Source organism: Thunnus albacares, chromosome 12, assembly GCF_914725855.1.
Source record: "Thunnus albacares chromosome 12, fThuAlb1.1, whole genome shotgun sequence".
NCBI classification, from domain to species: Eukaryota; Metazoa; Chordata; class Actinopteri; order Scombriformes; family Scombridae; genus Thunnus; species Thunnus albacares.
The window spans coordinates 11,397,709-11,425,550 of NC_058117.1; the positions used below are offsets into that span (position 1 = coordinate 11,397,709).

Consider the following 27,842-nt stretch of genomic DNA (forward strand, 5'->3'; position numbering starts at 1 on the left):
ATCTGTATTAGTATTAATTGTAACAGGACAGTAAAGATGTCTACATGCTATATGCAGCGTATGCTATATTGGACTTACAGCACTATACTGGGACTTATTTTGAGAATGGGAGTCTTTCTTATCTTTTATAAATGAATATCTAAAATCTGTAGACAGCTTTTAGACCGTTTTTATCAGCTGCAATATTTACAAAAACATTCTTCTGCTCTTATCAGTTGTTTTTGGTTCATATCTACATTTCCCAAAATATTTTTTTTTCATCATATTTCCTCTTGACCACTTGTGGTGTGTCCTCATTTGTTAAACTGGACAGTGTTTTTTTTTTTTTGACAAAGACCCCAAATTATTAATTTTGAAGGCTTCTTGATGCCGTCAAGAATCAACATGAGAACATGTGTGGAAATAATTTGGATCATTTTCATTTTTTTCACTGCGTCTGGGTAAAAAACCCTCCATGTAACTTAGAAATTAATACTGTAATTTAGTATATTCTGCAAATGAACACTCATGCCAAGTCACAGTTGTGGCTTAAGACAAATGAACTGTGGTTATACTCTATTAAGTAGGACAGCCAAGACTTGAAAATGAAGTAGCAAGCTGCACAGAAGAATAGCTGTAATTGTAAATGGAGTGTGGAAATGTGGTTGGTTGTATCTGCAGTTAACATTTTGTTAAATACCTGCAAACTTCTATCAAAGACAGTAAATAGCAGCAAAAATTTAGTAGATTTACATGCATACTTTTCAGAAATTTTCAGTTTCACTGATGAGCCCACTAGACATTCATGAAACACTCTTTTCACCTTTTGGATGAAGTCAGTCGTTAGTTGCAGTGAATTCACAGATGGATTTTACATGGTGGTTTAATTAAGGTATTGATTTTTGGTGCTGTAACCACCAGTCAGTCTGTTACTTCTCTAAACAGCAACTTTAGAACTTCTCCCTGCGCTGTCACTTCGCAGTCAGTCACGACATGTGAACGAACCACATTCATACACACTTAAGACAAACAAAACCAGTGTGTGTGAATGTGTACAGTAGACACATCGCGCACATTTATTATACAGTACTACAAATCCTGTTTGTTCTCTGCGTAATATACACGTCCTCTTTCTCAATAAAGCGTGTCTGTCTGCCACGTAGCTTCACTGCAACTGTCCTCTGCACAAATATTCTCACAGGAAAAGTCCACCATAACCATCTAGCTTCACACATAATCCTCAGTGCCAGCAGGGAGGCTGTGAGGGAGGACTCAGAGATAAAGTCGTGTTTACATTACGGTCCTCTGTCCTCTTTCTCAGGCAGGAGCCATGTTTATCAGATGTAATACAAAACATTTGTGAGCTAGGGGGGATTTAAAGGGCAGTTGTCCCTTCAATTACATTCCTCTGAAGAGCCGTGCCAAGAAATGTAATTGACTTCTGCTCTTAAACAAGCAAAAATCTCTCCTTACGCCAGACTTTGAGGGGTAATGTATAAGTATGGAAATGTCACACCACTGCTCAGATTACTTCCACCTGTGGACACTGAACCTAAGACCAATCTAAAAAAGCAGTCCACAATGCTGCAGTTTTAAAAGCAGCAAAAGACGACCAGTTAATGTGCCCATAGAGGGGAATCACAGACTGAGAGTAGGGAGCTTTATTTGGGTCACGGTATTGATCCTCTCGGGTACGCCGGTGATGGTGATGGAAGAGCAGACTGTTAGAGCCAGATTCTCCACCACCATTTTATTCTCTGGAGGAATAGCGAGGGGGGGGGGGGGGCAGTAGCAGGGGGAGCAGAGAAGCACGAGATTAACAGCCTTGTCGGTGACCATTTTGGGAATCTATTAATATCTCATATTTAAGAAGTTGACACTTCTAAAGTGAAAGATGTATTTATGTGTATTAAATCATCAGACAACAGTAAATGATTGATGGTGCTTTGATTGTAAATCTCCTCACTCTCTCTCTCTCTCTACTCTCTTTATTTCTCCTTCTTTCTTTTAGTCGATCCCCCTCCCTCTATCTATTCACATAAAGCAGACCGCAGTGCTGGTAATAAAGTGACATCCAGAGAGCTGATGTAGGCACTCAGACATGTCGGCTAGAGTTCCTTTTGTATATATAAAATATATTCATGCATCAGTGCATCCTCACGTAGGCATTAGAAAAGCTGACAAGATGAACCTGCAGGGGGAGGAAGGATATAAATCTGCAGCTTTTGACATCAGACTCCAAACCCAGACCGTCTCGTGTGCCTTTGGTGCATGATTTAAAGCCCAATTATCTCAGTTAACTGTAGAAGACAACAGTCAGATAACAGTAAGCCTTTCTCCTTAGATGGATACGTTGGGTATGCATGTTTTTACATGTCTGTGAGCAAACTACACATACTATGTTTGTCTGTTAGAAATCTCTGGATGAGTGGTGATGGTTTATTTTGCCCATTTGGACGGTTATTGGCTTCTTTTTTCAACTTGTGGCTGTAAAGGTAACACTTGCTTTTCCTAAAAGAGGACAGATAAGAGGATCAACAGTGAATTTTCGCGAAAGTAGTAGCTTACTGGCTTTTATGCTGCATTCTTTTATCCTTTGATTGAATTTTATGGACCAGAAATTGGTTTTAAGCCATGGAAGCATAACCTGACGCACCAGATGGTTTGTTACACAGAACCATCTGAGAAGTTGTCCTTGGAAGCTGTTTGGGAAAAGGGCAGGCACCTTCAAAAAATACTTGGCAGGTGATTGGATGAACCATCTGTCTATCAGTGTCTCTCACCATCTTACCTTGCGAGGCAGCTGGATTGACGAGATCACGCAAGAATCCTCATAGGATGCTGATTGGTCCGAACCCCCGGTGGTTTAAGCGCAAGCGCATAATTTGAAACCTGACAAGATGCATTATCACATGATGTTGTGATCTCGCGAATCCAGCTGCCTCACGAAGTAAATGAAAGCAGTCTGTAAGGAACATTTAATTTGATCTTATTTAGCAGCTAGGAACAGTATAATGCTTATGTTTTTTTTGTTTGCGCCACACTGGCGTAATTCTGAGGATGACGATGTTGGTCAGGCAGTTGGTTGGTCCACCAGTTTGGTCCAGACTGAAATATCTCAACAACTATTGTAAAGACAATTCAAGGTCCTCAAAGAACGAATCTTTCTAGTGCTACCAGGAAGTTGACATTTTTTGTTTTAAATGGCATCTCTCAACAACTATGAGATGGGTCGCCATGGCATTTGGTTCAGACATTAAATGCTTTAATCAGGATGAATTGTAATAAAGTCGGTGAATCCTCAATGTTTCATCTAGCGCCATCATCAGGTCAAATTCTTAATTGGTCCAACATTAAAGGGTGTTCCGTTGTGCCATAGACCTCCATTGTTATCCAAATACTATTAAAAACATGTCAATAAGTCAAACCGCTGCACTGGGTGACATGTTCCTTCACCACAAAGATTATGATCACGGTAGTTTGTCTCCGGAGAGCAGTTAGACGTAAGACAGACGTCATGTTCAGTTTGCACTGCTTCACTAGCTTGTTGTGCTACATATCACAACCCCCTTGACTTTGTATTACATTGTGCATTGTGAATTTCTCAGAGAACTTTAATCTTTATCAATTTTCAATTAAAAGCATCTAACTTTATTATTTCACTGTTGGTTTGACTCTGTACACGAGATTTGTACACGAGAAAAATATCCTTTAATTTTATAACCAAATACCTGCAGAACTGATGATGCTCCAATCAGCTGTACTTTGTGTTTAGTGCTAATTAGCAAATGTTAACAATTGTTTCACAATTACAAATAACTTTGTTTTCATTTTAGACTGAAAATTAAATGCTGATTAATTAGCTCTATCAATTTGATCCATGTTACTTCTCTCAACTGCTCTCAAACCTTTTACAGTCTGCTGTATGTCCACAGGTCATTGATCCAATTTCCCTCAATACTTACCTGCTGAGGGCCAAGTATAAAATGAAGTGGCAATGACACGGAGCATTATGCAAGTTATGACAGCCAGGAAAGGAATGGAAAAATTCTACAGAGCCGTAGAGATTATTTCTAAATGAACTCTGACAGCAAATACAAGTATGAGCTTTGTTGGGTGTTTGGGAGTGAGGGAGTGTGATTTATGCACGGAGTAATTTAATATGAATTAAGAGCTTTACAAAGATGACAGTTCTGGCGGGTTGCATGTGAGTGAGGTAACTGACATTGAGCTTTAGAAGTGCATTTCTTAGAAACCAAATATTCTCCCCTGTCAGTTTGACCTGGGAGAAGAGGAGGGGAAAAGAGAAGTCTTCATCCGCTTGATTTATCGAAATCTCCAAGTGTGAATGTTGGACACGATTTGATATTTCAGACGCCAAAGTCTGTCAGGCAGCTTTTTGTTTTATTCTTGTTACAGATAAATTTGTGTACATAAACTCAGAGGTCAATTATTATCTAAATTTGCCAGGTCAATGTGGTCTTTATAAATGATTTCTAGCTCTCAGTCACAGTACGTGAATCTACTCATTTGCAGGCATTATTAAGTCATCTCATGCCCTCCACAGAGCATAACTCTGACTGGTCCTGGCAAAGGGGAGAAGACATCACAGCCAAAAGGCATTTTGTCCTAATGAATGTGTCTGAAAGTGTTTCCAAAGCATTTCTTAAATCATCAGCGGCTTTTAATGGTGGTCTGGCCCACAGGGAGCGTCATGGACCGTCATTTATCTCCCTCACAGACAGGAGGAACAGGTCGCTGGTGTTGGGTTGCAGGCCTCACACACGCAGACACACACAAACTTACACTCTACTAATGCGGGATATGATGTTCGGCTTGAACCTGTGTGTTCGTGCAAAGACAAACGAGTTAAGCCGCGGCTGAGTATTTGCAGTGTGACAGGACTGCTCTCCTAAAAAACCCCACAACTTTACTGTCCAGTGATGAGCTTTCCAGACACAGGAATCACTTTTTTTTCGTAGCACATAATTGTGCAATTACGTGCCTGTGTGTGTGTGTGTGTGTGTGTTTGCATGTGTTCTGTGCAAAGGTGTCTGATGGATTGCCAGCTTTTCTCTTGTGATATCCTGAGGAGTATTTGGCATCAGGGTACTGCAAATTTGTATTGAAGCTTTAAGCGAGAAGTACGTTTTGAAACTTTGCCTTGCATTCGAACCTGTAAAGTTAGACCACATGTGTGTTTCATTTCCTAAAGTTGTACGATAAACATTGTTCATGTTCTTTGACTCACCTTGTTCCCTTTACTGACCTTGTATTTCATTTAAGGGTTCAGCATTTTCAGTAATGTCATCATCACACATTTAGTTCCTACTCTCTTCCCACCTGATGTCAGAAAAGTGTTTCTATGTGGCCTCTTCTCACTTTAGGGACTGTTACCATTAATACCTCCCGCTGATCATATTACGACTCTTTTATAGACCAGGTTATGAACTTCTCTCTCTCCCCTCTTTCTCTCTTCCTCTCTTCGTGTCTCTTCTCACCTTCGGACCCACCGCTTGCATTTTCTTTTTCTTCTGATTCTTCTCTTCTCACTTCTATGTTTTCTTTGGTGTGCTATACGATCCTGGAGGATAACAGAGACTGGAGTCCTTGGTGTGTGAGTGTGTGTGTGTGTGTGTGTGTGTGTGTTTGTGTGAATGTGTGTGTAGGTAGATGAGGACTCTCTTATGACTCACTGTAAATCTCTCCAGGTCTCCAACTCACTCAGGTTTATTAAAATGACCTCTGCTAGTGCTTCACACTTCACGCTGTTGACTTTTACACAGTGTTATAAGAAGTGTCCTTATTTTAAAGGGGTTTTTTCCCCTGTAATGGCATATTTATTTAAGATATAATATACTGTATGTCTGGCCTACTGTGCACTTCCACCTTAAACAATGGTCTACAGTGTAAATGAGTACAGTATGTACAATATGTAGGATGTCCTTGGCTAACTGTCCACATATTATTCTACAGTTTGTCTTCCTGCCAGTGAGGCTAATTTTTAAAGTTCATTGAGGTAAAGGCAAACAGCAGTATTTGAACCAAAAGAATGCGTGTACAGTGGAAGATTGGTTATGCAAGCTTAATTTCATACAACAGGGACAAAAATGCAAGAATTTCTCAACAAATTTGACTGCTTGTAATTGTTGGGGTTTTTTTTGCAACTGATAAGAGCTTATGCAACTAAAAACCAAACTGTAGATTTTTAGGAGTGTGAGAAAAACTCAACTTTCTTATTTAAAATGGACAAATCGCTTTTTTCTCTTGCTCTCTGCTGGGGGGAGATACACAGCACAACTGCAGCTGATACAATTGTCTCCCTGGTCATGATATTGCACCACACTACTGCTTATACTGTATCAATCGATCGATGATTGGGAGAGAGAGAGAGAGACTGTTCTCAGCAGCCACTTCATACTTCAAAGTGCATCAGAGGTCAGCGCACGCTCCACGTCCACCAGTGCAGGCGTTGTGACGGCGTTGTGTTGTTTTCCAAAGGAAAAGTCTGAAGGAAGAGGGTTGGGCTCTGAGACGGTGATTACGGCCGCCAGAGAGGGGGACGCTGAGACACTGAGAGTACAGCTCACATATAATAATGATTGCACACACACACACACACACACACACGTACACTCGCTAGTTTTGTCTTTCTTTTTCTGTCTGTCTCTTTCTTTTGGCTGTTCTGAGTTCATAGTAAAATAAACTGTTCTGACTTAATCACAGTGGACTGACTGTATTATACACTCAAGTGCAGTAAGACAGTGACCACACACACGTACACACTTGTTTAATTTATAGACCAGCTGCTGGTTTTGAAATAAGTCCGTTAGGTGACTGTCAGTATGAGTGTGTGTCTGTGTCTGTCTGCGCACTAATCTATTTTTGAAAAACAAATATTGCCTGATAAAAATAATTGTTTCTTCTTTTGTTCAGTTATATTTTCTCAATAATCGATGCAAATATTCACAGAATCATTGTATTAGTTAAAATAACCAGCTATTACTTAATCAAATTTCCATCCTGTCAGAGGGCAAACACTTCCTGTCCACAAACAAACAGAAACAAAAAGAAACAATGACATCTTTTTCACATCACTGGCTCCATACAAAGTTGTCCCATTATACCGTACGCCTCATAATTCTGTTCAGCACTGACTTGTTTTATAAAAAGGTCACTGAAGTCATTATGTGTTCCTGCCTTTCTGTTGTGTCAGCTACTGTAACACCGGCTCAGATTCTTTTAAAAACATTATTCGCTGCCTGATTCTGAACAATGGACATATATACATTTATGTTGCAGTTGCATAATGTCTAAACTTAGCTGTTATTTGAAAAGGTTGACGTATATGCTCTGTTTTTGTTTCATACATGTTTTCTGAAATCACAGCAACTAAACTTTTAAATTCATTGTTTCATTGTTGAATGTATTGAGGAGGATATACATACGTGTATATGTAGTGTGTTTCCTTCTTGTTTTTTAACAAGGGGGGATTAGTCAGTAACAGAGACAAGAGTGCAAACAGGGAAGGCAGGGAGCCACATTTAATGTTTTCTTGCAGGCTGCCACCCATGCATGAGTCGTGCCACTGAAATTATATATCTATATATATATACATATATATATATACATATATATATACATATATATATATATATATATATATATATATATATATATATATATATATATATATATATATATATATACATACATATATATATACATATATATATATATATATATATATATATATATATATATATATATATATATATATATATATATATATATATACACACACATATATATATATATATATATATATATATATATACATATATAGTAAGTATAGTAAGTAATCAGAGTTCATATTGCATAGTAAAAGTATTCCAAAGATACAACAGTCTAAAGTCAAAGACAACCTGTCAGCTGTGCAGCTGTTTGACATCCAACCAAGACTTCATTACAGCTCACCAGCACGTACTGGGCATAAAGACGGGGTACAGTAAGAAGACTATGGTGAGCTCATGTAGGTATAAACACATAAAAACACACTGGCCTCCATCAAGTTGCAGAGTGTGCAAATATTTTGATGTCACAGGAAAAGAGAGGAAAGGCAAGACAAACAAACAGGGTGGTTTTCCCTCTGTGTGAGGGGCCACAGGAACATTAGAGCAAAAACAACCAAACTACTTTGATCCCACAACGCACACTGCTGACTATTGCATTAAAATAAACTGGTTAACATAAAAAAATTTTGAAATTTGGCCATATTTAACACCTCTGTAGGTCATCCTCGGTTCACTTTGTTCTGTGTCTTGAGCGTGTTCACTCTCAGCTGAACTCTGTGGTCTCATTAAGCCATTACTAATCCCTGTTTTCTCCAGAACATCTTTAATGTGTCATGCAGCGCAGATATATACAGCCTAGATTACAATGCTTAAACACAGCGGTATGAAAAAAAAAACACTTCTTTGCAGCTCCTCCTTCACTTCTTACTGCTATCAACATGCTCATTGTCACACAATGGTGAATAAGTGCAAATTATTTCAAATTATCGTAGGAAATACAATACTCTCGAGCGTCACAGAATGAGATCCACATTACGTCTAATAAGTGCTCCCTGCCTTCTTTAAATGTCTTTTGAATAAATGGCTGAGCCGGTCCTGCGAGTCTGCTCTGGTGTAACTAATTCTACCTCTGGCTGTGCCACAGCAAAGGCCTGGGAATGATGAATGAAGGTTCAGATGACAGCTTGCCCTGGTTTACAGGCCTATCTCCTCTCTCTCTCTCGCGCTCTGCCCCGTAGCTCCTGTATTTTAATGCTCCCCAGATGGGATTGACGTTGCCGTGACAGGCGGTGACGCAGGCGGGGTGTCGAGTATCAGGGCCACTGACAGGTTACCATCAATCACACTTCTTACCAGTCAGCCACTTAAATAACAAACGCCGTAACACACCTCTCTCTTTAGACTTTTTTTTTTGTAAAAGGCTTTATGATGCTCAGGAATGCTGGCTCCAGTTTGGTCTTTAGATTAGAGAAGGTTAATCAGGTGTGTGCACCTCTGTCCATGTGCATGCACAGGTGCCTTTGAGGCAGATTTGTGCAAATGCGGAGGCCAAATTAGGATGAATCTATTTAACCATATTGATCCCGATGAAGGTCTGCTGCATGTGTTTCAGCTTGTTTGTTATCTTTTATATTAGATTCATTCACCTTCTCTGCACATGGAAGCATTTTTAATCTTTCTCACTGATAGAGCCTGGCGATAATTAAATATTATCGTCTATCAACTGTCAGTGAAATTGTATTTGGATGATAAGGTATTGTATCAAATATTGTACTTAGACAGTTGTCTTAGAAAGTTCTGTCGTTCAAATTATTGATTCTGAGCAAATTGTGATTGAAAACTAACAAAATTAGTTTTGCTTTACACATGTGAACAGATTTTTTTTTTTCTGATGTAATGCAGTGCAATACAATACAATAGCATCTTGTGTTTGTCATATCATATGACAGTTGTCACACTGAGATATATTTTGATACCAGAAAAATATTCCTACTAATATTGTGATATAAATGTCATCCCAATCATCCAGTCATGCTCACTGATACACTGCTTATACAGTTTATTAGGGCTGCAACCAGCTATTCTTTTCATTATAGATTAATCTGCTGAATATTTTGTCGATTTATAGATATTTTTTTTGCTTCTTTGTTTGTTATAAAATGTCAGAAAATAGTGACAAATGTCCATCACAAGTTTCCATAGCCCAAGTGGACATCTTCAAAATATTTAATTTGTCCGAACACAGTTCTAAACCAAAAGACATCATATCATATAAGACAAATAAAAGCAGGAAATCTTTTTATTTAAGAAGCTGGAACCAGAAATTTTTTTCTATAAAAATGACATAAACGGTTAATAAATTATCTGTTCATGTAGATCATTTTTTTACTAATAGATTATTCGACTAATTGTTTCATCTCTACAGTTTATTTCCATTTATCCAGATCAGGCAGCTCCTGCAGTCTTAACAGAGCCCAGTAGAGGGACCCTGTACTCAGAGTAATTGTATAGATTCATTTCAGTTCTCAAGACAGCGCCTACCACACATCAGCCATCACTCACCAACAAGTTTATCTGGTGTATTATTAAACAACACCCTCCCACTCAACAGGGTAATTTTAAAGAATATCCATTCTGTTGTTTTTATTTTTGTCGCTTGTGGCTGAGGCTGAGAAAAAGGGAGAGAGGGAGGGTGTCAGGGAAGGAGAGAAGAGGTGGGTGGGTGGACTGGTGCGACTGGTTGGCATGTGAAAGACACAAAGACAATGGAGTCGTATTTGAAGACCAGCCACTGTGCTTCTGTGGGAGCTTCCTGTCCAGACGACATGCACGCTAAGCCTGAACGCTGACCTTTGACCCCTTAAAAACACAAAATGCTTCGGTTGACATATTTAGTGTACATTTTGTAAACTGTGTGCTTAAAGACAATGGAGGTGTGCAAAACACAATGGAAGATCATGGTTTCACATTAGGAGTATGTTCACTCCGTCACTGCTCCCTGCATTAGAAAATACACGTTTTTTCAGTATGAATTTAATATGTACAATAGTACAATATAAATTTCACAACTAGAGAAAAATTGGTCCATATTAAAACCGTTAATTTTAATAAAAATGGTCTGTTTTATTTTACAATTTAGCTGCTGTTTTGATGTTAAACTGGTTTAATGGAAAAGGAAATATAATGCAATCCAGCACACCAACAACAATACAAACGCCTTAAAACTGAATCAACACTCTGATACTGAACATTTTCACCTCCACATAGTTTATTTGGAAACCCCACTGGTTGTTACCTTGGCAACAACTACTCTCGTTGTTCATACTACTGTGTATATTGACGCCTTTATCCTAAATCATATAAACCAAAAGGGAGATCATTTTGACTGTACTCCTGGGAATCATGTGAGGCATACATATTGATGTGTACAATAGTATTTTGTCTGTGCGCGTGTAAGTAAAACAAATAAATAGTCTAGTGTTATGAGTAAGTCGGGACTCTGTGCTGAACTCACAACAGCTGAGTGAGAGAGAAAGCAGAGAAAACTGGAAGTGAAACAGCAGCGAGGGAAAGACGTGGGCGATATTTTGATCTGTGATCTAATTTTAGCCCGGCATCGGCTTCAAATAGAAACCTCTCCATAAATATTCATGAATGGAGGGAAGAATCCGCTGCTCTGTGATGCAGAGGGAGCAGAGAGGGGAGGGTTAGGACTCTGTATTCTACCTGAAACCCTATTTTTAGCTGCATCGCTGCCTCTCTCGGTCTATTCCCCATGCACGGGGGAAGCTAAATTTAGCTGCATAGAGACAGAAGCGTGGCGCAGAAACAAAAATAGAAACGAGTTTGTGGTCAGAGTATGCAGGAACAGCCAGGGGTGCAGCATCATTAGGGAAGACAGAACGAGATAGATGGAGAAAACAGGAAAAGATAAAGAGTGGTGAATCTCTGAGCTACATGTGTACTCGTAGTAACCGTGCGGGCATGATATGAGTGCTGACAGATCAAAACTACACACATTACGGGTGTTGTTACAAGGTTGCACGTTGTACCGCTGTGGCACATAAATACACCACTGACACATGTTAGACGGGTTGAATCCTTCCTGTCAAAATGATTATTAATCCTGTGATGTACACACACACACACACACACACTTACACACTTTCAAAATCCACACTTGCATCCTATAAACTCAAACCAAACTGGCACAGTCGAGACCAAAAGTCCCTCACTTACGTGTCTCAGAACAGGCTGTTCTCTCTTCCTCTTTGAAATTTTATTTACTCTCACTCTCTCTTTGCCCTATTTTACCTCAGCCTTGCTCTCTTTCCTCACCCCACCACCCCGCTGTCTCTCCCCTCCCTCTGACTCCTCTCCTTGGCTATGTATAGTGCAGTCAGTGTGTCTGAATCTGTCACACGAATGGAGGAACGGGGGCTTCTGTTCAGCTGCTGTTACGTAATAGCCAGTAACACACCAACGTCTTGTCCTCATGCAGCATCCTAGGAGGGCAGCAGGGAGAAAGGAGTGGAAAGAGGAGTGAATGTGATGTTTTCATGCTGCAGCTGTTGTTACTATATAGTTGTTACTATAGAGTGCTGTAGAAATCAGCCTGTATTTTGTTGTAGTATTCAATTTTGGCTCTTAGGATGGCTGGTCAGTCGTCCACCACTTTGGTTCTGACTGAAATATTTTGATAACTACTGAATGAATTACTGTTAAAATAAATTTTTCTACAGACATTCATGGTCCCCAGAGGATAAATCCTAATGACTTTGGGGATCCCTTGACTTTTCCTCCTGCATCACCACGAGGCTGGTTTTTAGGGAAATGTCTTGGGTTAGACATTCATGTCCGCTTCAGGATGAATTTTAATAACTTTGCTGCTCTCTTAACTTTTCATCTAGTGCCATCATCAGGTCAGTTTTAAAAATGTGTCCAATACTTCCATTACAAAACTAATCTCCATCTTCCTCAGCTGTACTGTGTGTTTAGTGCTATTTAGCTAATATTAGCATGCTAACGCGCTAAACGAACATTACACCTCATAGCATTGTCATTGTGATCATGTTAGCATGCTGACGTTCGCATTTACCTTAAAGCACTAATGTGTCTCCATTCCTTTAAGTGTCCCAGTAAGCCATGTAGTAATACCAGTAATACCAGAGCCCTGGAACTGGCTTACCTAAATGCAACACAGTCATCATCGATGTTATTAATCCCACTTGTGCTTTTCCTGCTGTGACAAGTCAAATTGTCTGCTGTGAAAAGGATCTATTGATTGGTTTACAGTAATCTGAGTTCAATTAAAACGTGCTCTCATGGTAACACACAGGTGTAATTGATAGCATTAACAATGGCAGCATTACAGTTGTGCCAGTTACATGGCACAACTGTTAATGTTATTAATTACACCTACGCTCAAGTCAAAACATCTGCCTTAGAAAAAGGTCTATTCTGTTGAACAGCGTTGATCAAATAAAATCACAGTTGGCTTGTAATGTAACCTATGAAACTCACACAGCTGCATGTGTATTTAGAGCTGCGTTGTTCAGTACTTTGTGATGTAGCCTACTAGTGACTTTAATGATGTTTTGGTATTGTGTTACATTATTTCCCACACTTATCATCAACAGACATTTCCATCTTAACACTCGTGTTCTCAGTTCCAGTTTGTGTTTGCCTTGGGTTTCAAATATTTTTTATATTTGTCTATCAATTCCCCTGCAGTATTTATTTGAGAAAAGATTGAGTGTATTTCTTTGCATACGCCCGTCCAAAATCCTCCACGTTCTGCTAATGGTTGTTTTGCTAAAGCCTGGGTTTCTTTTCTGGAGATCCTCAGACTGTTTAGAAAAGGAGACGTGTTGCCAAACTGAGCTACAGGCTGACAGAGTCTCTCCAGGTTCACATGTCGGCAGAGTGGCTGTGGGAAAATAGAGATGTGGATCAAGGCAGAAACGTGCCCAGACTGTGAAGAGGGGCCATCGCCGTGCCTTTATTTGGTGTTTTTCTCCATAGTCAGATCATGTTTGATCAGGAGGAACTCCTCCTCACCTGAACGCCGGGCTATTTTTAGACTTACACTCACATGACCCCACGTCAATACTCTGATGCTAATTTTATACCCGCTGTTCACTCTCAGTCCTTCACCACACACTCATGCAGACCTCCTCTGGATGTTCACACACCTGCATGACACTAGCCACACAGGCTTCACACCTTTAATGAAGCACACATCATGTCGTCCATGTTGTAACTGTTTTTTTTTTCCAGGCTGATCAGTATGTGACTGTTTATTTCAAGTACGTGCAGACAGGTTGGCTTCCCTTGATTTGCTTAAAATCTTCGGAGGAAACAGAAGAGAGAGAGATATTTTCTGTCATCTACTCTTTGTTTTTTAGCATCAATGGTAGATTTGATTTAAATAGCTCTGTGCGTCATTTATGATCAGCTCAGCTGCAGCAGGAAGATCATTCACATGCAGCCAGCAGAATCAGAAGTGATTTATTGTCTGTGGCTCTCAACACTTCCTCATTGTGTTTTCAGTCTACTTTTGTTGTTTTTTCATATCACCATTGTTGTACAGATTTAAATGCAGCGCTGATTTTAGTCTACTATATCAGTGTGATAACTTGCATTCCCACATGTTTCACACTATCATATCCTTGTGGTGACCCTCTTAAATTATTCATTTTTAGCTCTTATTGTGGTCTTTACTGGTTTATAATGGTAACACTTCCTTCTAAATCAGTTTTTTCCCTGTTTGAGAGATAAACAGCTCAGTTTCTACACAGTGATGAAAGCTTGTGATATTTTTAAATCCAGACTATTGTATGTTCCTTGTTCGTTTTCTCCCTCTCATTGTCCACTGAAGTCGAAACTGGGATCTCTACACTGCTTTGTCTACCTTTTCAAAAGAGCTGCTTCACATGTTAGTTGGACAGTCTACGGCCACATAATGTTTTCATCACCAGATTAAATCTGTAGTCTTATCAATCCTTATTGATCCATTCATTGTCATGCAACTACATGCATAGGACGAATTGAAACTGATTTGTGGGAAAGGACACCGCAGTCACAGCTCAAACTGTAACATCCAGTCAGTCTGTGTATATCTTATAACATTGTTGACAGTTGTTAAAAGGTGATGTGCTGTGTTTGTTACGTCCAGAAACAGATTCATACAGGAAAACATGCTTCCTGTTGCATGCATGCACAGACGCTCTACAGGAGATTTGTTCAAACTAGTAGTAGGAATGTCTTGGATGGATGGATGGATGTTTCTTTTATTTCCTTTCCATGCTGTAGCATCTACAAGCTTTTTAAACACATTTTTTATATACTCTCTCTCTCTCTCTCTCTTCCTCTTTCTCCACAGTTTTGATGTAGAGAATGGATTGTCAGTGGGGCGCAGTCCCCTGGACCCCCAGGCCAGCCCTGGCTCTGGTGTGGTCATACAGGCCAACTTTCCTCACAGCCAGCGGAGGGAATCCTTCCTTTACCGCTCGGACTCTGACTTTGACCTGTCACCCAAAGGTCCTTCCAGAAACTCCTCCACTGCCAGTGACTTGTAAGTTCATCTCCAACTCATCCGTCCACACTGTCGATGTACTGTATTTCTTTGTGAGTCGCTCTCATACATAATGTACGATGTTTTATGTTTGTTGCGTGTTAAGCAGAATGGGTTGTAAACAATAAGTATTTTCCTCAGTTTATTTAGGATTATGACAAGCTCTCAGAGTTGCCTCTAAATAGTTCTTGCTTCATACATGCTTTATTTTTATGTTGTGTGCTTGTCTTTCCACAACTTCCAAAAAAGAAATCAGATCTGAGGTCAGACTCTGCAGCGTTAAAATTCCTACTGAAATCATATTCCATTGCCTGATGAAACCCCTGTGATGCGCCAATGAATTTAAAAATTAATCTCACTATGCAGAGGTAAAGGCTTACAGCCTCAATATCAACAGTGCTGCATGTAGTGTGCTTCAGGTCATATACAAAATAAATGAGTGTACTGTATAGATGCAGCCTATACTCAAGTAGCATAAGACATCTCAGAAAGGTGAGATTTAAAGTTCATAATGCTTGGATATGAGTGAAAGACTACATACATGTTTGTTGTCCTTTAAACACGTTTTAAGAAAGGAAAAAAATAAGTGTCTGTTTATGTTTTTCCCTTCTTGTCTGTTTTCCTTGTACTGAGAAGTTGCCACATTGGACGATTCATATATATGTATGTGTATATTGGTTTGAGGGTGAGCTCCCTTACAAGCTGCAGCAAACAGTTGTGGTCTCAACTTCATTTGAAAATTTGAAAGCAGTCTTTAAGGCATTTTCTTTGGATTGCCAGAGAGACCTCTGAAACCAGAGGACCTCACTGTTTAGTTGTCTTGCTTTCTCTTTCATGGCTATGTATTTCTATGTGTCAAATCTGCTTAGTTGTCTACCTGAAGCAAATTTTAGTGCATTACTTGTCCCCTTGTTTCAATTTTACTAGCTTAAAGGCAGCATTAAAACATGCAGTGCATTGCGTGTGTCTTGATCTACAGTCTTGAAAAGCCCAACATCGCAACAAACAGCTGTATTTCCTGTACTTTCCCTAAATGTTTGCACGTCAAGTCTGCTCCACTGGGATTGCAAACAATTGGAAAGAAGGGGCTATTTTTTTTGTCTGTTGTTTAAATTTTTTTCGCTCTTTGTGTTTCCAATATGTCCCAAAACCAGTCCCCCACTTCATAATATAATGTCTAAACACCTTTAAGTTTGTAAAGTAAGCAGTCACAGGTCTCCTCATCGACTCTCGCCTATCTGTTTTTGAAGGGAAGAAAGCTTGAAGCACTGGGAAGTCAACTGGTTGTCATCTCGGTGAGACGAACATGATCCAATAAAAATAAGATAAAAACACTGACTCTGTTCCCCCGAAGCCCTCTCCTGCATTCCCTGTAGATGGCTTCATTGCCATTTCCCACTTCCCTTCCTGACAAACGTGACTAAATATCACTTCACCTGTGACCCCCGTTAGACCCCCCCCCCCAAAACACCCAGTTCTGTTCTGTTTGTTTCTGCATGTGACGCTTAATACTGTAAGAGACAACCAAGTATAATAACTCACGTTGTGTTTTTATTTACTTGTGAGTATTTATCAGTTCATTTTACCCACCCCATCACCCACCCCAATTTGTTTCCTCACCAGCCTATGCAGTGCATGCCTTATTTGTTTTTGATGTAGCTGCATATTTAAAGAGTGATGACAAACGGAGCGCTAAACAAGGATGTCTGACAAATAATTATGAGAACTTATTAGCTGCCTGGTTAATCAGAGATTGTCCAACACCATATTTGTGATGAACTGCAAATGAAACCTCAGACTAAGGCGCTTTTTATTTTGTCTTTGTAAACATGTTGAGCCTTTTTTAACCAGCAGATAATTATAAATAGATCATTCTAAAAGATTGTGATTAAAATGTCAGATCTTGTACAGTTGATTGGTCCTGTAGTCAGTTTTATTTGTGTTTTCTTGAGTGCAAAATTGAGCCATTTTCCTCTGTGTATTCTGTTCTGTATTGCAGACACACAGAAGACATGATAGTCACCCCGTTTGCACAGGTGAGTCCTCTGCGTCCATTCTAGAAAAAACTTGTTTATTTTGTGTGCTATTCCAAAATATTTGCCAGATGGTCAAATAAAAAAGAAAAATCAGGTCTTTAAAAACTATAATAAACTCCAGATGGTATGAGACCGGGCTTAACTGCCTCACCGGAACAGCCCTTTAGCATTAAGTTGGCCCTGCGACAGGAGCAGGCATCCCACTGGCGATGCATGGCTCTTGCGTGGTATGTGCGTCACACTTGTGCTCACTTTACACAGAGAAAGAAGCAGTGAATCCAATACTGCTGGATCATGCTGTTTAAATGCGCATTCCGGCTGATAAGGCTCCTGCATGGGTCCGTTTTGGACACCGAATAGTCAGTGGACTCGCTCTGTGTGCTGAGTCAGTGTTTGGCTACAGATGGAGTGACAGACATGACGTAGAGGGGTGTCAGTGATGCCATCAAAACATCAAACAGGGACAGGGGAATGCCTCTGCGTGGCGCTTCGCCTAGGAGGATGAAAGCCACAGTGTCTGGTTTCAAAGGCGTGTCAGATTCATGTGAAGGAGCACTTGATTTAGTTCAAGGTGAATAAAGTGTAAGATATGTGCAAGCATGTAAGGCTGTTACTGAAGTGACATCTGTCGTTTTATTACATCAGAAATGTTATGTCCACCTCATTTGAGGAACACATTTTGTATCATTCATCTTATAGGTCCTTGCCAGCCTGAGGACTGTCCGAAATAACTTTGCCGTCATAACTGGCCAGCAAGATCGCACAGCCAGCAAGTAGGTTGTTAGAAAATGTCCTTGGCTGCTCAGTGAATCTTTTAGTGACATCAAAATATAATAATGATATGATTATATTAGGATCTTCACTTGCTCTCACTTTGAATTTTCATGGTCTCTGTCTACAGGACGCGATCCTCAGGCAGCAACCCACCGTCCATGTGCAAGACCAGCCTCGCAGGTTGGTACCGATATATTAGAATGGGCTATTTGCTAATAAATATCCCATAATCAATATTCACCCTGGTCAGAAAGACAGAGAGGCAGAGAGGATATTAACGTGATTAAATTTGTAAAATGTGAAATCTGGGTTACTGGTAACACGTCACAGTAAATAACTTGATGATGAATGTCTTTCAAAAATATTGTACATGAAATTTCTATGTGTGCAGTATGTGAACGCTCTTGTCAGAGTTCAGGCCATCTCATAATGCCTTCCTGTGTTCATCTGGTACAGAGGAGCCTCACCAGCAGCTGGCCATAGAGACTCTGGATGAGCTGGATTGGTGTCTAGAACAACTGGAGACGCTGAAAACTCGACACTCTGTCAGCGAGATGGCTTCCAACAAGGTACTCTACCAGTATAACACACAACGTTAACACATTACCCACAGCCTGATGAGCAGAGCAGTTAGATACTCCAGTAAGGCACAGAGTGATTTATCCTGAAAACCACATCTGTCACAGGATAAAAGGTAGATATACCGTTCAGGTTAACATACAGCCAGGCTCAGCGCAGAACACTCACATGATCTGTACTGTGATTCACCCCCCTGAAGGAATTTATTAGTCATGTGCATCTTGTTTCCATTTTTAAAGTAGTCAGCCAGGTTGAACCCAGCAAATTTTAAGAATACACATAACAATGAAAAGTAATATAAAGCTATTTTGAATCTCATAACACTAAAAACAAACAAGTTAAACATTATAACAACAAATGCAGAATTTAACCAAAGTTTAATTTTACCCCCTGAATGTTAAAATATTTTTATAAATATCAAGGAATTGTTTCCACCACTGTTGCCACAGCAACAGCTGCTTCAGATGATGCCGCAATGGCCAAAATTCAAAATTCGAGTGAAGTTAATTGAATTGTTTGCTTCTCTTTTGAAATGAATTGCATCATTATATTTTTTATTAGAACAGATATTAAATGCAATGCATAAGACATGTTAATAATTTTCATCATTAATGGATGGTAATCTTTGGCCGTGCACAGCTGTTTCCCGCTCAAATTAGAACGGGCTCCAAGTACAACAGTCAACCAGGGGATTGTGTGTGATGTACTGTAAGTGCAGTTAGCCTTCACTGATCCCTAAACAAAACTGAAAGCTCAGTAATACAGAGAATCCATCAGCGTCCATGAAAATATGAATAGAATCTCCCATCCGTCAGCGGATGGGAGAGGGGCTTACTCCATGAATGAGCGGGATGGCTTCATGCATGCAAATAGAGACTAGACACACAGACACACCCTTCCCCCCACTCATGTGCAGAAAAATGTGAATGAGGTAGTGGGAACTGAGGATGAAACGGTTACCCCCCCCCCACCAACCATCCATCCTTCCTCCATGTATCCCTCTCCTCTCCTCCCCCACCTCCTCCTTCTCTCAGACTGGAGCCCAGCACTCGTGTGATTCCACGATTAGACCGCCCACACAACATACACGTGCTCTTCATGCTAACACACACATACATGTCACACGTATATACTCTTCTTCTACATCACATACATTGGCCGCGTCACATACATTGCCTGCCTAGATACATATACCATTGCACACGCTCACGTGGCGGCGGCCAGAGAGTTTCGTGGGAGGCAAACACCCCCCCCCCCTCATTGCTGCAGATCAGTCAATGAGCAGCTTCAGTCAATGGGGAAGAATTATCCATGCTGGCACTTGGGAACAAAGGCCAGAGCGAACATTGTTTCTGCATCACTGATGACCTTATAGAACGGTTTCGTTTAAAGTAGATCTCTAATGACCCCTGAAAATGTCTTTAAGGGAGAGTGAGACCTCTGTGGAAATGCTCGTTTAACCCTCTTCGGGACATTTTTCACAAGCTGTTAACAGTCACCGTCACTGATTTGGTGCTAAATTTTAAATCAAGTAAAATGTGACTTTGTGGTCCAGATTGTCATGGTTAAAGTGTATTCCACAAATAAAATGTTTACCAAATTTATTAGGATTAACTTTGAGCCACAGTGTATTTTTTTGTCCCCAAATTGTGTGACTGTTATGTGCCATTGAAGTATTCTTTCATTTAGATTGTAACTTTTAATTCTCAGTATTCTGAGGCAGCCTGCTCTGAGTGTATATCTATGTCAACATATTTTCCATTATTTCTGTTTATGATCATCATAATGGTCACTGTTCCCACAACATTGTGGTACATGGTGTACTGTTTTTATTTTTGGCTACATGAATGAAACCTCCCCTCATCCATTCAAAGCTTTTCCCTCATATCTTCTTCAAACTTGGTGCACATGGTGCATATCACAACCTCCGCCTCCAACACACTCAGCCCTGCCTATTTTCTACGTCTCTTGGCCAATGAGGGACCTCCGTCTCCCCCAGCCTCTGCTGCAGCAGGCGCTCGATTGGCCGCTATTCTTAGGCATTTTTGGAGGGAGGCGTGGATTAGAGTACCTCATTCTCCTTCTGTTTACACACATTCGGGAGCAGGCAGTAACAGAGTGAATGAGGGAGAGTCGGGGGGAGCGAGGGAGTGTGGCTTCTCTGCCTTGCATCCTCGCATCCCGCAGCTATGCTTCCACTCTCTTGTTCTTCCGTGGACCTCTAAACTGTTTTTTTTCCCCTGACTGTTCAGCTCGTACCGATTAAAGCCTCCGCAGCACTGACCAGCGGACTGTCTGCTTGTAGTGGATTTTGCTCAGGCAAGCAGTATAGGAGCACAAAGTGTCCCTGCTGTCTGTTTCTCTGTGAAACAGGCGTCTGTCAGAGGACCAACAGAAAGCCCAGCTCTCTCTCTCTCTCTCTCAGTTTTATTTTTGCTCCCATGCTCGATTTCGCGCTGAAATGCCAGAAGTGAGTTATATCATCTCTGTGTCGTGGATGTTCATTCAGGTAAGGAAAGACTGGGGATGAACTGAACTGGGTGGGAGGGGGAGAGACTTCTCGAGGCTCACATGTTGCTCGCTTTGTGAATGAGTGCCAAGTAATGAACAGCTGCTGGTGGAGATGAGAGAGAGGACTTTCTCTGAGACATCTTCACATTAGATTTGTAGATGGGGTTCTGCATACTTACGAGTAAAGTCAGCCATGCATTTCTCTGTGTTCAGTCATTAGGCTCTGCACTGCACACACATGCAAGCTCCAAAGACACAGTCTAGGTGTTGTTGGTGTAGCAGTTCTGATTTATCTGTGGATGTGTTTCTTCTCCAAAGCTAACGGTTGTCTGTATTTAGAGCGACAACTTGTGCCTTTAAGCGCAGGGAAGTCAAGAGTTGTTAATTGCTTTTGTGGTTGAGTAGATATTACAAGTGCATCATTCCTGATGTTCAGCTTTGTCTGTGTAAAGCAATAATGCTCCACATACCATACATGTATATAAAACCCTAAAAGTCCAAGTAAAACCTAAAACAATTCAACAAGTTTGCATGTCTGAGAGAGAGAGAAAGTAACCAATGTGCAAAGTCTTTCTTCATAAGTTTGTATAAGTCATGATAAATGATGAGAATTGAAAGAAGTCTGTCAACAGTTTTGCAAAACTATGTTTAATCAAACTCATGGATGTTTGTGTGTGTGTGTGTGTGTGTGTGTGTGTGTGTTTGTCTCCAGTTCAAGAGGATGCTGAACCGAGAGCTCACCCAGCTGTCAGAAACCAGCCGTTCAGGGAACCAGGTGTCTGAGTTCATCTCTAGCACCTTCCTAGGTAAAATACCTCAACTTTGTGTAATATATAAGCTGTGCATAAGCATATACTTTATATATGTATCAATCATAGGCTAGTGATCAATCCTTAAATTGCTATTTTGAGCTACAGTGTATTACTAGTTACATGTTACACACATAGAAAAAAGGCTCCTCTCTTGAACCTCCCTGAATATGATAAGAAGGAAAGTAAAATTATTTTTAAAAAAAGAGTTAAAACAATATAAAAAACTGGACAGTTATATTTTGTTCACAGAGAGAACGTGGTGTTAATATTTTGTCTTCCTACATCTGACAGAGAAGCCACATGACATGGACATCATGTCTCCCAGCAAGGAGAAGGAAAAGAAGGACGGCAAGAAGAAGCGGCTCATGTCCCAGATCAGCGGTGTAAAGAAGGCCACCCACAGCCCCAGCCTCGCACCCTCCACCATCCCTCGCTTTGGGGTCAACGCAAGCCAGGAAGGTCTCCTAGCCAAGGTACGAGGAGTGCTGTAGTTTAAGTTTGTCATTTTAATGCTGCACATTCTACACAGTACGCTCTCCCTTGTACAGTATGTTGTCATGATATATATGTGTGTGTGCTTATTGTTCACTGTCAGGAGCTGGAGGAGGTTAACAGATGGGGAATTGACATCTTTAAGGTCTCTGAGTATTCTGGGAATCGTCCACTGACAGTCACCATGTACACCATCTTCCAGGTAACACGTCTCAGCATACTTTCTTAAACAGAGTATGACCCTTGCATAACCTCAAATACAGTAAATAAGTGAGCAAGAGAGTGAACCAATGAATGAAACAATAACTTAACAAGCACATGTTAATAAATGATTGACTGACGTGGTGTGTGATGCGTTCTGTCTCACCTGTAGGAGCGTGAGCTGCTCAAGTCTTTCAAGATTCCAGCCGACACTTTCATTACCTTCATGATGACTTTGGAGGATCATTACCACGCTGATGTGGCGTACCACAACAACATCCATGCTGCGGACGTGGTCCAGTCCACACATGTCTTGCTGTCCACACCTGCACTGGAGGTAGACAGACGTTCTAATTCATCCAACAAAAAATCTAAATTGATCGGTACCAAATGAAAACAACATACTAGACACCACAGACCAGTCTGATCTGTACATGTCTTGTCATACTGTTCTGCCACATACACACATATATTGACTGTCCCTGCTCTCTTGTGTGTGTGTGTGTGTGTGTGTGTTGTCCAAGGCTGTGTTTACTGATCTGGAGATCCTCGCCGCTCTGTTTGCCAGCGCCATCCATGATGTGGATCACCCTGGAGTTTCCAATCAGTTTCTCATCAACACCAGTGAGTTTGCATAGCTCCACAGGGATTATGTAAACGTGCGTGGGTGCAGAGTGTATTTAACTATGCGGATGAGGTGTTCATGTGTGTGTGGAGAAGAGGTTACTCTACATTACTCTACAATAACCTTTTTTTTTGCCTTCAGACTCAGAGCTAGCCCTGATGTACAATGACTCGTCAGTGCTGGAGAATCACCACCTGGCTGTAGGCTTTAAGCTTCTGCAGGAGGACAACTGTGACATCTTCCAGAACCTCAGCAAAAAACAGAGACAGTCGCTGCGCAAAATGGTCATCGATATGGTAAGACACTTTGGTAGTACTCTTAATTTTGATTGTACAAAGTACTGTACTTTTTCTAACTCAGTACCTTTAAACTATTAATCCTGATAGAAATGATCAATCGATTTGGTTGTTTTGCCTGCAGGTGCTAGCCACAGATATGTCCAAACACATGAATCTACTGGCAGACCTGAAAACCATGGTGGAAACCAAGAAAGTCACCAGTTCAGGAGTCCTACTGCTGGACAACTATTCAGACCGCATACAGGTAAGAACCACTTTGCCATTTAATAATCTTAAATTTGATATCTCATACCATTCAGATGGCTTTTATATCGTCCCATTTCACTTCTAAGTGTAATAAAACAACAAAAAAAAGTGTTTTTTCATTGGAAATCTACAAACTGTACTTCTGTCACCGCAGGTACTTCAGAACATGGTGCACTGTGCAGACCTGAGCAACCCCACCAAGCCTCTTGAGCTGTACCGGCAGTGGACAGACCGCATCATGGTGGAGTTTTTCACCCAGGGGGACAGAGAGAGGGACAAGGGGATGGAGATCAGCCCCATGTGTGACAAACAGAATGCCTCCATAGAGAAGAACCAGGTACAGTTTAGAAGCTGCAATACTTCATAATAATCTAGTAAATCATCTATTTGTGTCAATTCTCAAATAAACAAGCAGGGAAAAAATTATGATTTTACATCAAAAAAAGCGAGTTAAAGAAAAAATCAACATCCTGCCTCTCTCTTTCAGGTGGGTTTCATTGACTACATTGTTCATCCTCTTTGGGAGACATGGGCTGATCTCGTTCACCCAGACGCGCAGGAGATCCTGGACACGCTGGAGGATAACAGAGAGTGGTACCAGAGCATGATCCCCCACAGCCCTTCACCCCACCCAGAAGGCCCGGAAGAGGGAGCCCTCTCTGGGGAAGCCTCAGCACTCGGTGGGGGCTCCACCTCCGCCGACAAGTTCCAGTTTGAGCTGACCTTGGAAGAAGAAGGAGAGTCTGACACAGAGAGTCCACCTGAGGAGGAGGAGGGCTACAGCAGTAACAGGGGGCTTGAACTCTCCAGAACTGATTCTGCTACGACTCGCCGGCTCCCCAAAATGTTCACTACTGATGCAGGCAGGACGTTTTCTTTAGACTCAGATAAAGATATGGCAGAAGACAGAGAAACAGACCAGGAAGGCGTCTCTGGGGTGCCACGCTTCAGACTCGGCACATAGCACCAGTCAAAAGCTGTTTTTCTTTTGGCCTTTTTTTGTTTATTTTTCTTGATTTCGGTGCCTCATCCTCTGTCACTCCCCTTCTCCCACCCCAACCAAACACCGCCGCCTCTGGTTTCCCCCCGGACAGGGTGACAGCAAGCCTCGGGGGTGGGGAGTACGGTCGTGCGGGTGGGTGTGGGGGGTGTTAAGAAAGTCTGCGGTTTTACACAGCAGTCGCTTGCACTGGAGAGAGACAGATAGACTGAGTCACTGTTCCAGTAGAGGACAGGAAATCAAGTTTCTGAGCGGTCCTTTGTGTTCTGTGTCTTTGAGTCAGACATACTGTGGATAACGTCCTACAGAGACAATGAGAAGTTAAAAAAAAACTTTTTACCAGCCAACCCAAGGTCTACTACAACAAATGACAGAACTGTCTTCCTCTTCTGGAGTATTTGCAAAGAAAGCGAGGAAGTGATGAATGACACAACAAAGTCTTGTAAGACATCTTGCCAAACTTGCAATTTACAGGGACAATGCTGTTTTGCTTGCCTTTTAATTTTTTTTTCTCTCTTTTGTTGTTTATTCATTGTTTTTCATTTAGGGCCATACACACTTCAAAGCAGTGTAAGCAAAGTAAATGCAGAAAAGAGCAGAAAGGAGCTGTGCATGATTTAATGCAGGAAACTTTAAATGTAGCAGACATTTTGAGTGACTCTATCATTATTATTGTAAACAGCATGTAGCACTCCTTTCAGCTAGTGTTGCACAGTCCATGTAATTGTGTTCAACAGGCAAGTTACTTTAGAAGAAGGATATGATTATAATGAACTGGCTGACAGTACATATTTTAAAGTTTTCAGTTGTTTCCAGCTTATTGTTTCCATTTTTGTAATCCTAAACTATTTTATTGTCAGCAACAAAACTGAGCCAGGGTCAGTAGTGTTGGACAGTCAAAGAATTGCATCCAAAGTAATGTGGGCTGTGCACATGGTGCCTCCTGGTGTTGACAAGTGGAACTGAAGGTCTGGCATCAAAGGCAAATGATTTGCAAGGTTTTGCATAGGCCTACATGGAAAATACATTCAAAACGTATTTAACTGTAGGACTACCCAAAATATCAGTTACGTTTCAGTTTTGTTGCTCGTTTTAAATATTTTTCTTTCATTTTTGTAATTTGAAGTCACTAATGTTTTTGGGTTTTTTTTTTTTTTGCATCCTTGATATTTTTGGCACCCATTTTTTATCAGTTTGCCTTCAAGTTTAGCACTTTAGAGTTTTGTTCATAGCTAGCCCTCATTGTGATTTTGAAGGGCTTGAGCCAAAACATTAGCACAATGGAGGATGTTGACTGAGAAACAGTTTGTTATTGGCTGTCATGCAACCAGCACGGACATCATGCAAACACTAAATGCTAAAGTACAGCTATCCATTAAAGTCCATTGTTGTTGCTATATAACGTGTCAAACACAACATCCACCCGTATATATTACTGGACTAATAAGGGCGGCCTATTAGACGTACACGAGTTGCAAAGAAGGATGTCAGCATCGTTGTAACTGTAAAAACCCAGAAGGTTACCAAGAGACAGTTTCCTATGCCAGAATTTTTTCATCCTCTTTCCTCTCATTGATCAATATTTCGCTCTTCACAGGGACATAGTCAATGACAAAACAAGTGCCAAGCAAGCATGACACAACCCGTACTGTAATTTCCATTTTGCCACTGGCTACTTTCCATCAGTGACTGATAAAGTTGGTTGATTGTAGCACCCTGTGTGCCAATCTGACCCTAGTGTCTCTGTTCCTTTTTTTTTTTTTTTTTTTTAAATCTAACTCCTGTTCAAACAGTAACTGAAACTGATATTGTCTTAAAACAGTGATGTGTTTTTGTGTGTGAGTGAATGACTGGGTTGACTTTTTTTTTTTTTTTTTTTGGATGTATTTGCTAAGAAAAAACCAAAGCACTTTGTATGGTACTTTTACAGTTCTGCACTTCCAGTACAGTTGAACATGTATAACATGACTATTTCACTGTTTTTCTGTTGGCAAAAGGCCTGGTGGATGAGTTGAATTGCACGGGCTGGACCACTACAGCTCTTAAAGGTTGGCTGTCAGAGGGACTGAAGTTTTTTTTTTGTTGTTGTTGTTGTTGTTCTTTTTATAATTGACTGTACGGAAAAAAAAAATGTTTTGTTGAAATGCATGACATTGGCTGCCAGATTCAAACAATATGAAGAGTATACGGAATACTTATACAAAACTTAGCCTGTGGAGAAACTTGTTTTATTTTATTACCACGATACAGTAAATCATGTTTTAATGTGTGAACGAGAAGGTTTTTTGTTTTTGTTTTTTTTTGGACGCCTTATTTTCTTTGGTCATAGATGTGTTCACTGACATGCTGGAGTAAAACATGTGCAATCCTTTCTGTAGCCATAAACAGCACCAAACAGACCAACACTCAAGGATGCCTTCAACTCTAAGGACTATTTAACAACAGCTTAACCAGCACAACATGCGAAGATTCAGCCTGACTCTCTGCGTGTCACTAATTGTTTTATTTTGTACATTTTCCTCACAGTGCTTCATGTACAGTTTATTTATTATTTCTATATTATCTGTCAGAGACAATGGAACAGTAGACTTTTTTTAGTCTGAGGTTTAGTACATATGTGTAGTTTGATTTGTGCGAATGTCAAACAGGACAGATTTCAATTATTACTCAGCTTTTTTTTTGTTTTTTTTCCTTCTCATTTCATTTCTTTGTGTCTGCAAATAACATTATGCATAAGCAAAAATACTCACTTTCATGTTTTTCTTGGTATAAAAATAGTTGAGTGACAGATTTCCATCTGTGGTTTTCTGGAACATTTCTCCTTTTTCTTGTCTTCCTCTGTTTCCTCTGATCTGGTCAGATCACGTAATCATGAAGGATCTCACAGTACGTGTGCTGATCTGAGACTTCTTTAATTCATAGTGAAGATGATTTAGTCGTACAGCCTCAACACTCATCCTAGATCAGTATTTCTTTTCTTTGAGATTTTATGAACATGGGTCATGAACTAAGACTCTGCAGCTTTGACAATCCAAACTCTGCTGTTTAACTGCGGCTGTGTTCGCCCTCTCCAACTAGAACTGTATGCCTTGCCAATAAAGGAAAAACTCTTCACTCTTTGATGTCTTGTTCTCTGCT

General features: G+C 40.5%; 1 protein-coding gene across 6 annotated transcripts in view; it reads left to right on the forward strand.

Moving 5' to 3' along the window:
• Window positions 1–27,823, forward strand: part of pde4ca (phosphodiesterase 4C, cAMP-specific a) — a 40,027-nt gene extending 12,204 nt beyond the window's left edge. For 3 of the 6 annotated variants that reach the window (XM_044367000.1, XM_044366997.1, XM_044366998.1), the window contains exons 2-16: window positions 14,938–15,129; window positions 16,380–16,424; window positions 17,129–17,165; window positions 17,865–17,938; window positions 18,067–18,119; window positions 18,396–18,508; window positions 21,742–21,835; window positions 22,133–22,314; window positions 22,437–22,535; window positions 22,707–22,871; window positions 23,059–23,158; window positions 23,301–23,455; window positions 23,580–23,702; window positions 23,859–24,041; window positions 24,192–27,823. In XM_044367000.1, the coding sequence (XP_044222935.1) occupies window positions 14,938–15,129; window positions 16,380–16,424; window positions 17,129–17,165; window positions 17,865–17,938; window positions 18,067–18,119; window positions 18,396–18,508; window positions 21,742–21,835; window positions 22,133–22,314; window positions 22,437–22,535; window positions 22,707–22,871; window positions 23,059–23,158; window positions 23,301–23,455; window positions 23,580–23,702; window positions 23,859–24,041; window positions 24,192–24,668 (2,092 nt within the window). In that variant the 3' untranslated portion in view covers window positions 24,669–27,823. Of the gene's footprint in view, window positions 1–14,937; window positions 15,130–16,379; window positions 16,425–17,128; window positions 17,166–17,195; window positions 17,737–17,864; window positions 17,939–18,066; window positions 18,120–18,395; window positions 18,509–18,533; window positions 21,028–21,741; window positions 21,836–22,132; window positions 22,315–22,436; window positions 22,536–22,706; window positions 22,872–23,058; window positions 23,159–23,300; window positions 23,456–23,579; window positions 23,703–23,858; window positions 24,042–24,191 lie in introns of those variants that run through there. The other 3 variants (XM_044366999.1, XM_044367001.1, XM_044367002.1) reach the window with 3 other exon arrangements.
• The last annotated feature ends 19 nt before the right edge of the window (window positions 27,824–27,842 follow it).